The 10,939-nt window shown below is 38.9% G+C and overlaps 1 protein-coding gene across 1 annotated transcript; it reads left to right on the forward strand.

Moving 5' to 3' along the window:
- Nucleotides 1–8,161: 8,161 nt before the first annotated feature.
- Apcs (amyloid P component, serum) lies at nt 8,162–9,359 on the forward strand. The gene is made up of 3 exons (XM_038349220.2): nt 8,162–8,318; nt 8,412–8,499; nt 8,597–9,359. The coding sequence occupies exons 1-3, from the start codon at nt 8,307–8,309 to the stop codon at nt 9,211–9,213; spliced, it is 717 nt and encodes a 238-aa protein (XP_038205148.1). The 5' UTR covers nt 8,162–8,306; the 3' UTR covers nt 9,214–9,359.
- The last annotated feature ends 1,580 nt before the right edge of the window (nt 9,360–10,939 follow it).

The raw sequence follows: 10,939 nt of genomic DNA on the forward strand, positions 1-10,939 counted from the left end.
ACAAAGCTCTCTATTTTGTCCTCTTGTGAGATAAAACATGTTTGTGAGCAGGAAAAACATTGCCCTAGACTAAAGGTCTCCTGATGAAATGAGTCAATTTATTAAGAAATCCTTCTGTCCACAGCTCCGTATGTGGTATCATTGGCCTCTGTGTACCTGAGTCAGTAAACAATAGGGATCTACAGCTGAGTGATGATCATGTAGGCCTCAAATAGGAGGCTTCTTTTATATTTAATTCATCTCTTTGGGCTTACACTAGCCAATAATGTTATAACTGTACAAGACAAGAACTATGGAAAGATGGAGGGATAAACACAAATGATGCAATCCTCAACATTATGATGGTTATAGTTATTGATATATGAAATATACACTAAGCCTATGAACTTATATAGAATGGACAGATATTATTTACATCAAGGGTAATATAATACAGGAGAGCTTCATGATAGGATGACACAGAGATGGATTGCTACAGCACAGAAGTATTAATAAAGCATAGATATCATGTGGGCTGCTGTTACGATCAACAATCAAGAAAGGTATCACTCACTAGTCTTGTTTCCAAGGTCTATATCTCACGAATGACTATGCAGTCACATATCAGTTGATGTGTTTCAAGAGGACAAAGACCAAGAAAGTTGTGAAGGTCTCTCATCTGTGAAACTCAAGAGCAATGAGGAATGTTGACCCGTGTATGGGCTCTGAACTAACCACCATGCTTGATTCCCAGTGATTGGGTTAATCTATAGATGTCACTTTCTAGTGAAGATATAGAAGATGACACATATAAGTGCTAAGGATAGCAGGTAAGGGGAATTGTGAAACTTCTGTGTGGCTCTTGCTCTGTAATCTTATGAGTTGAAAATGGCAGTTAAATGGATCTGTAGGGTAGGTAATGTCTTCAGATGTGAATTTTTAGCCATGGGAACAAAGATGGCATGAGGGAAAACAGAATAACAAACATGACACATGATAGCTCCAGCCAAATCTTCTTCCAACTGTTTACAGGAGAAACCTAGCCCTGTTTCTTTAACACCTGTATTCTCTGTCACTATAGGCTGAAAAATAACTCCTCTGCATAGTTAAGGGAATTTTTTTCTTTTCAACATTCAATATGTAGGGTGACACAGAGTCCTTGTCATCACATTTTTATTTTGTGCAATTTCTTTCTCCCAGATGTTGTGTCATGAGAGATCATGAGTAGCAATGAGATTGTTGTGACAAGCGAGTTCCAATCAAAAGACAATTTTATAAAAAAATTATATTAAAAATGATGGACAAAAATTTCTTTTCAACAACTAAATTTTAAACTTAAGAAACTAGGAAAATGATCTTCTCAGAAAGAAATGTAAGTATGTACAAAAAGAAATAGAAAGCAGACACTGTGACATCCTAAACAGTAGTTTCAGTTGAATTCTGAATGTAAAAGTGGGAACCTAGTAAGACAATATTATCTGAATGCCTCACTGAAGCCTAGAGTAGAAGATAACTGACTTAGCAGGGGTTTTCTTTCATAAATGAAGCCCTATATTAGGATCAGAGAGCTAAGCTAATGGAAAGGGACAGCCATGTATCAATAGGACCCAAAAAATGACAGGCCAATTTGTGAAGACCCCAGGTTTGGGTAAGGGGGTTTGCAGCATGACCACGGTACCTGCAGCCCAGATTTAGTTTGAAGGAGCCACTCTGGTAAAGAGTTGATCGTAATCGGTGTTATTTTATAGTCTGTGCTGTCTAACAGAAAGCCACAGACTGGGTAATTTATAAAGAGAAGAGTCATTGACTCATTGTTTGAAAGTCAAAGAATAAAGGACAGTACCTGTGATGGCCAGCTTTCTGTGTCATAATATGACAGAAGACAACATATAATAAAAGAGAATTTTAAAAGGAGTAAGAGAGGGCCAAATGTGATTTTACAATATGGCCACTTACCCAACGATCATACCAATCCACCAGGGAAAAGTCCTCCTTGCCTTCTCATCTCTTAAAATTATCACCTCTTAACACTGCAACACTAAGAACCCAACTTTCAATACATAAACTCTGGGGGACACATTCAAATCATAGTATTACACCTGCCTCCCAAAGTCCCTCTCATTCTCACATGCAAAATATGTTTGCCTCATTCCATTTAGCCTCCAAAGCCTCAACATGTTGCAACATCAACTCAAAAATCCACAGTCCTTTTCCCATCAGCACTCAGAAAGTAAGTTTTTGTAATGAAAGGTGAGGACTATACTTGTTTGTGGACCTAAGGATGAATATTTAGAACATAACTAGGGATCATGCTCATTTAACAGGCATAAACAAGAGTTAGCATGGTCAACAATAGGTATGCTAAATTGGATAGGGGAAAGCCCAGGAAGCCTCAACCATACACAAGTACTCTAGGCAACTAAGGAGTGCAGAGAGAAAGAACATCATCATCCCTAGGGAAGAAAACCCAATTGGTTATTCAGTACTATCTAATAAGGATAGTTTTTCCTCATTTAAAAAAAAACATACTTTTGTCAATTCTTTGAGAAATTCATACATTCACACCATATTTTCCAGTCTCATTCACCATCCCCCACTCCCCAATTCTTATCATAAAGCTCTCCTGTATTATATTACCCTTGAAGTAATAATATCTATCCATAACTACATAAGTTCATAGGCTTAGTTTATATTTCATTTATCAACAACTAAATATCTCCAGTATATACACCTAATTCTTCTTTGTTTGTTTGTTTTGCAAGACAGGGTTCCTCTGTGTAACAGCCCTAGCTGCCATGGAACTCTCTTTGTAGACCAGGCTGTCCTCTAACTCACAGACATCCACCTGACCCTGCCTCTTAAGAGCAGGGATTAGAGGCACGAGCCACCACTTCCTAACCTCTTGTCCTCTGTTTACCATAGCACACTGAGTCCAATTAGGGCTACCCATAGATGTATGGTTGTAGGACCATCTACTAAAGTATGGTTAGCCTATAAAGACCATATCCCTAAAGGAAATAGACTCTCCTTCCTCTACCATCCTTCAATTGTCAGTAGATTCTTTGATATTCAGTTCCATCTGTAACTTCTTCGAAACATCATTCACTTTCTGTATCTCTACCAGGATTCTAATCACATGCTATGTAATCCCTAGACTTTTCCCACATTAATATCAAAGAGTTATGTGCTTCCCTCTTAATCATAGATTCCATCCTTAAATATCACCACTTTCTATTATTTTGCTATAGACAGTCAAAAGAAGCCATGGCAGCAACTTGGTTGCTTAACTATATAAATATTTACTCTTTCAGGTACCCCAACTCATTGCTCTTAAGCTCTGCATTTATAAAATCCAGTCTATAAATAACAGAAGTTTGACTCACAGTTATGGAGGCTGGAAAGTCCCAAGTCAAGGAGTCATATGTGATGATGGTCTTCTTGTTACATCATAAGCAAGGCATCACATGGGAAAAAAAGTGTACAAGAGGGGACAAGAAGAGACCAAACTCACTTTTATGACTAACTCACTCTTGCAATAGTGTTCTGAATAAGGATAAAGTCTGATGACCTAATTATCACTGCTAGAGTACCAATAGGACCTAGAAAGTAAAAAGCTAGTTTGTAAGGAAGATGAAACAGGGGAGAAGCAGAAGTTAGCCAACTGCCTGGAGCCTGGTGTTTAGAGTCTCAAAGAACCAGCTTGCTAGAAATGTCAGTCATAATCTCTGTATGAAATAGTAGATCATGAGAAATAAAGCAAATCACTATGTTAGGAGGAGACAACGCGAATCTAAGAAGGAAATATACACACTGTATCTAGGGCTCCCCAGGGAGAATCTGGCTTTTTTTCATTTGTCCCTTGTCAGAATTACTGAAATGTAGGAAACATTTCTCCCTCTCTTTCAACTATCATCCCACTGAAGCCGAATTCTGCCATGCTCACTTTATGAAAATTGCTCTTGCAAAGGTCACTGACGAAATTTTTATTGCTAAATCCAGCATCCTTTCCACTTAACTCTCTGCTGCAGCTAATACTACTGGACACTGCATTCCGGAAAGTAGCACCAGCTTAGTTTCCACGACACCACACCCACACCTGCTCTCCCAGGCCGCAACTCTTGTCTTGTCTTCAAATGCGCTAATGTAAATGTTCCCTCAAGTCATTGCTTGGTCCCCTGACCTTTTCTCTCTTCTCTCTTCCACTGAAGGAGACAATCCCTTGCTTCATTGCCACTCATAGAACAATTCCTCTGAAGTATATTCCCAAACCTAAGAGCCAGTCATAAATCTCAAATTCTCCACTGCCTTGTCTGTTAGATCGCACTATCATTTCAAGGCCAGCATTTTGGACCCAATGTATTGCCTCTATCTCCTCCCAGTGGACTCTCTACAGTCTGATCCACAGCAGTTGCATCTTATCGTTCCAAATGACTTGCGCTACGCTTTGGATATATCCCCCAAAGTTCCCACTTATTTCTCCCAAAACATATGTCAACGGGGCCTTTTGTAATGAGTAGTAATTTGTAAGCTACAGATTCCTGGCTTATCTTTGGTGTCTTTATTATTTAAAGCAAGCCTTCTCTAGCATGCTCACTCTGTTCCACCACTGGTACCTCTTCCCATATCATAATGCAGCAAGAAGGCTCTCTTTAGAGGCTGGCACCATGTTCTGAGACTGCCCAGAGTCTATAACTATGTTATAAACCTCTACTCATTATAAATGAGCTAATCTATGGCATTCCCTATAGCTACAGAAAATGATAGCAAGCAATAAAGAGGTTAGAATAAAGTATAGTTTGAGTTAATATCATGACTTTTAGTCTCATATTTCCCCATTATTCCTTTTCAGTAAGTATGATTATATATATATATATATTTGATTTTATACAATAACATGACAGGGTTGTAATTACTTATTTTTAATTATCCATTGCCTTTTTCTATCTAAATGTTCTTTAAATATTCTTGAAATTAACAGAACCCGTGGGAAAGAATTCTTAGTACTAAAAAATTTTAGTACTGCCCCTCGTCCACTTCAATCTCTCCCTCTCTGGTTCTTCCTAAGAGTTATCATGACTGTAATATACCACAAATACCCAAGACCTTAGAATCTTAGAAATGTTTCAGTCATGTAACCCTTTAATTACTTCTTGCATATCTGCCTTGTTGCGTCCATTCTTTTGGTTCTGGCAATGTCTTCTTTGTCTTTTGTGAAGGTAACCTCTATTTTATGCTGACTAAAGCAGGACACCTCTACTGTGGCCACACACCTCATCCTGTTTCTTCTAAACACACTGTTGTCTTTACTTCTTCATGGGAGGCACCCAGATGGAAACCACAGCCTATACCTGACTGTTCACTGGCAAGAAGGCATCCAAAGGTTGGTTCTCTGTGAGAACTCCACTCAGTTCTGAAGACTCAGGATTCATTTTCCTACACCTTGATATCAAAAGTCTCCATTTCTCTGTTAGAAACAATTCTTGGTTTCCATCTTCATGCTTGCTAAACCATGGGCTATCAGAAAGCCTGAGAAACATTCATTGTAGGGGCACTTAAAAAAAAACCCAGTACCCACTTTTTCAACCTTCAGCTCATTCTAATAGGAACCAAACCTACTTCTCAACCAAGATTTCCTCCTTATAGTATTTCCATATTAGCAATATCCTTTTCACTAGTCCCCAGCAGCAATATAAATCTCTATTACACCAAGCTCTTTTGGGATGTCTTATATATTCCCCAGGCTGGTTCCATAGATTCATCAAAGTTAAAAAAGATTCCATGCTACACTGATATCTGAACCCTTTTTTTATAATAGAATGGATGTATGATATGAAAAAGGTTTTCTGCTCAGCCAACTAAGCCAAATTAAGAAGCTCTAAATCCATGGAGTGAGTTTGTATCAAAAAATAAGGTAGAGGCCAAAGAGAAAGCCATGCAATCATGATTTCTGACACCCACATATCTGCACACACAGTCTTTGATCTTAACCTTATTGTGGTGGCTCAAATAAGAATGGCTCCAATAGGTTTGTATCTGAATACTTGGTCCCCAGTTGGTAGAACTGTTTGAGAATGATTAGGAAGCATGGCCTTGCTAGAGGAGGTTTGTCCCTTGTGGTGGGCTTTGAGGTCTCAAAAGACTCATACAGTTCCCAGCCTCCCATTATCTGTCTGTCTTACGGCTCTGCCTCAGTATGTCGGTTGCCAGCTACTGTTGCAGGGCAAGTCATGCCTGCCTACATGATGCCGTCCCCCACCATGATGGTCATGGACTCTATCCCTCTGTAACTATACACCCTACTTAAAGTCTTTTATTAGTTGCTGTTGACTGAGGTTTCTGTCCTGCCCAGTTCCCACAGTCATTTAGTCCCAAAGAAATCACACAGAGGTCTACATTAATTATAAACTGATCAGCCTAGTATCTTAAACTTATTATTAACTCTTATAACTTATATTAGCCCATAATTTTTGTCTGTGTTAGCCATGTGGCTTGGTACCTTTTTCCACAAGGCAGTCACATCTTGCTTGCTCTGTGTCTGGGCCACAATTGCAGACTAAAACTTCCCTCTTTCCAGAATTCTCATTGCCCTGCCTCTACTTCCTGCCTGGTCTCTCCACCTATACTTCCTGCCTGGATACTGGCCAATCAATGTTTTATTAAAAATAAGACAAGTGACAGGATAAAAGACCATTGTCCCACAGCTTAATTGCCTTGGTCATGGTCATGTCTTATCACAGTAATAGAAAAATAACTAAGATACTTTTGATGAATCAAAAAAGTGAAAATAAGAGAAGACTTATACAGAAGATCACTTTTGAGATGAATTTTAAATAACATATAGGATTTAAATAAAAAAAGACAAAGGAGAATTTTAAGAAAATGAATAGAAGTAACAAAATCAGAAAAGCTAGTCATAAGTTAAGAGCATCAATTAGAGGTGTTTGATTGGAGAATAGGGTTTGATTAGGAGATCATAGGCAGGTTAGGGCTTTGCTGGAGATAGTGTTGGCTTCCAAGTGGAAAGATCAGAATTTAACCCAGGAGATAATGGGATGTGTAACTCCAACTAACTCTAGTATTCACCCATACTGCACAAGTAGGATAAAACTCCACAACTTGATATTAAACTTAGATTGGAAAAAAAATAGTGGATAATAGCTATTGCCCAGATGAGGATTTAAAGAATAATGAGAAAAGAATTGGGGAAAGTGAATTATCCCCAGTAGTTATTGTGTCGTTGAAAAGGCTAATTAACCTGAGGTGAGCTGAGAGGAAAAAGGGTAAATAATCAGAAGCTAGACAAAAAGACTGAGAATAAAGATTCTGTAGTCTTTAGAGATGAGAAAGAAAATCAAGCGAGCAGAAAGGAAAAAAATTAAGCTTGATATCTTAGAAGCTGAGCAGGTTTGAGTGGTGACTAATAATGACTCACTTTTAAAACAGTAGCAGAGAAAATAGGGATGAAGGTCATTGGTACCATAAAGGAGTTACCTGCCCCCACTTAATCCACAGACCTAATGCTGTGCCTGGGAATAAGTGCACAAATGTAAGTGTGATGTATTGATGAGGTCGTCACCAAAAATACACCTTTAATGTCTAGGGGCTCCAAGGAAAGGGTGCAAAACAGGAAGACACTGGCATTTCAGCGGGGGGCGGGGTGTGACCAAGAACACTTAGTTGTGATGAGAAACGGGAAACCTAGGGTAAAAAAAAGCAGCATGGGTCACAAAATAAGGAAAGGTTGAGTGGCAGTAGGTAGAAAACTATTAAGCTTCAGGGCAAACAGAGAGTTTGTGTTTCACAACCATCTCTATCCTCTTAGTAATGCCTGGGTACGTTCCTCAATATTTAGTTAATCAAATGCAAAGAGACAAATAGACTTTTTAGAGTTTACCAGAAAATAGAACATACTACACAGAAGGTTAACAGAACACAGAACCCTATAATGTCCTATACAGAAGGCTATTTTCCATAACTTGAATAGGTATGCAATTGCCCTATTCCCATATCCCCTTCCAGCAAAGCACATTGTCATGAGACAGAGACCCAGCTGCAAAATGGAGCAAGGCCTTCCTCATGTGGCCAACCTGGCCCCTTATTCCATCAGTAGGACCTTGTAGCTCTGCAACTCCCCTCTTCCCAGAAATGAAATTTAGATCCCGGGGGTTAGAACTTTAGCACAGACCTGTGTCTAATGAATAACATTCATTGATTTCCTAGCCCTGGGGAATCAGCAATTCCTTTTCAAACAATAGCTCTGATTACTGACAGAAAGAAGGGGGAATCTGGGAAGCCTGTCACACGGTGTTGCTGCTCTCCACCCCTCAATGTCATCAAAGGTACACACAAAACCTGAAAGTTTGGAGCCTTTAGAGTGCAGTGGGCAGCCACTTTTCTATCTCCTACTAAAGTAACTGCTGCTGTTGTCGTAGTTCTGGGCTGAGAACATGGATAAACTGATTCTGCTGCTTGGGGTGTCCGTCCTCGCCAGTCTTCTGACAGAAGCCTTTGCTCAGACAGGTAAGAAGTTCACTACAGTCAGGGAGAGAAGTTGATTCTGAGCTATTGTTTCTCTGAATTTGTTGAAAACCATTATATGTCTTATTTTATCTCACAGACCTCACAGGAAAAGTATTTGTGTTCCCCAGAGAGTCTGACAGCGATTATGTAAAGTTGTTCCCACGTCTGGAGAAACCTCTGGAGAATTTTACACTGTGCTTTCGAGCCTATAGTGACCTTTCCCGCCATTACAGTCTTTTCTCCTACAGTACCAAGGGCAGAGACAATGAGCTGCTAGTTTATAAGACAGAAGTTGGAGAATACCAACTGTTTATTGGACATTCAAAAGTCACAGTCCGTGGTCTGGAAGAACACGCTTCCCCAGTGCATTTCTGTACCAGTTGGGAGTCCTCTTCTGGCATTGCTGAATTTTGGGTCAATGGGAAACCTTGGGTGAAAAAGGGTCTGCAGAAGGGGTATGTTATAAAAGCCCAACCCATTATTGTCTTAGGACAGGAGCAGGATACCTATGGAGGAGGGTTTGATAAATCCCAGTCCTTTGTAGGAGAAATTGGAGATTTGAACATGTGGGACTCTGTGCTAACACCACAAAACATTAAACTTATGTACCATGGTTCCACCCTTGCTCCTAATATTCTGGATTGGAAAAATCTGAACTATGAAATGAATGGCAATGTAGTCATCAAGCCCTGTGTGTGGCTTGACTATGATTAAGTTCTTACAATAAAACCCCAGAAAAATGAAATGATCAGTGTCCAAGAAGTCAAGTCATCACAACTTGACACTCAATTCTGTATCTATATCTTTTTCTTCTTTGTGAACCTCCTATTTAGCAGTTTAATAAAAATATTATCCAATTTTGCCTGCCTTTGTTGACTGTTTGACATAATCTCAAATGCTTTCATTCCGATCTACTCTCCTTGATAATTGGTGTTTCAATATCTAGAAAAATCAAACTGTAAAGAAGGGGGATGGAAAATTAACAACAAGGAAAATGGCAACACTTACAAGCTACTGATAATCAACTTAATAATAACTCAAAATATGTGTAAAATTGCAGTAGAACTCCTTCCATTTGTTTTTCCAAGTACAAGTCAATTAAAAAGTCTGATATTGCTCAAGGGACACAACTATAATGAGATAGGAAAGCAACAGTTGAGGACTTGACAACAAATAATGAGTCAGGAAAGCTAGAATAGGAAGGAAAACTAAAAATGTAAAGAAACTGATCATTTTGTACAAAGAAAAGCATGATTGATATCTCAAAAATCCCAGTAGTAATGTAGAGCACCTGACTTTTGTAATACCAACCAGATGCCATCAAGGACATACTGTATATTTTCTGAACATGTAATAAATATTGCTAAAATTCCTTCTATGATCCCTGTGACTCACAAAATATATCCCAAATCTCAACAAGTGACTTTGCCCTCTGTAACCCGGTCTCCACATTGCGCAATGTACACTTCAGTTACAACACAGCACAGCAAGAGGCCACCAGCTATAATACTTTATTGGGATGATTACAAAGAGCATGAAACATAAGACCTCACACATTCTCTAAAGAGAATGAAAACCTTCCCGAAGAAGACAGAGCTTGGGCTTTATGTGAACAGACAAGTAGGTCTAGCTCAAAGATAATGGAACATGAAGTCTAGAAAAGTCACAAAGATAGCAGCCAGAACAATAATCAAAGCAATTGCTTCTGAGGTCAACTTCTCAGAATGGACAAAGAAGCAGGTGCCAAAACAGGTAGGAAAGAGTCTGGGAATTTCATAATGAGGCAGTGACTTCACATGAGAAGAACAAGTAGAACCCAGGGAAATTTGCTATTCAGAATATTAAGTTATTTAGGATAGAGATTTTAGCAATGTGGAAATTATTCACTTTTAACTTCTATCTTTTTTTAAATAATTTTTTCATATTCTGATCACAACTTACCCTCCCCCAGATCCTCTTCCCAGATCCTCCCTACCTCCTCACACAATCAACTCCATACCTGCTTTTGTTCTCTCTAAAAAACAAACAGGTAAAAAGGAAAAAAAGCAGAAGCACACACACAAAATCTATAAAACCACAAAACTGGAAACCATACTGTACAACAAAATAAATAAGATAAAAGTGCTCAACCAAAGCAATATGAAACCAAAAGAATAAAAAGGGGGGAGTACTGTGAGACAATGGTCTTGTACCATGTAAAGATTTGTCATTTGTATTGGTTTAGTAAAATGCTGATTGGCCAGTAAGCAGGCAGGAAGTATATAGGCAAGGTGACTAGAATAGGAGAATTCTGGGAAGAGGAAAGGCTCAGTCTGCAGGTGTCACCCAGACCCAGAGGAAGCAAGATAAAAATGCCTCACTGATAAAAGGTACCAAGCCACATGACTAACACAGACAAGAATTATGGGTTAATGTAAAATGTAAGAGTTACTTAATAAGA

The sequence above is a fragment of the Arvicola amphibius genome, chromosome 12, assembly GCF_903992535.2.
Source record: "Arvicola amphibius chromosome 12, mArvAmp1.2, whole genome shotgun sequence".
NCBI lineage: Eukaryota > Metazoa > Chordata > Mammalia > Rodentia > Cricetidae > Arvicola > Arvicola amphibius.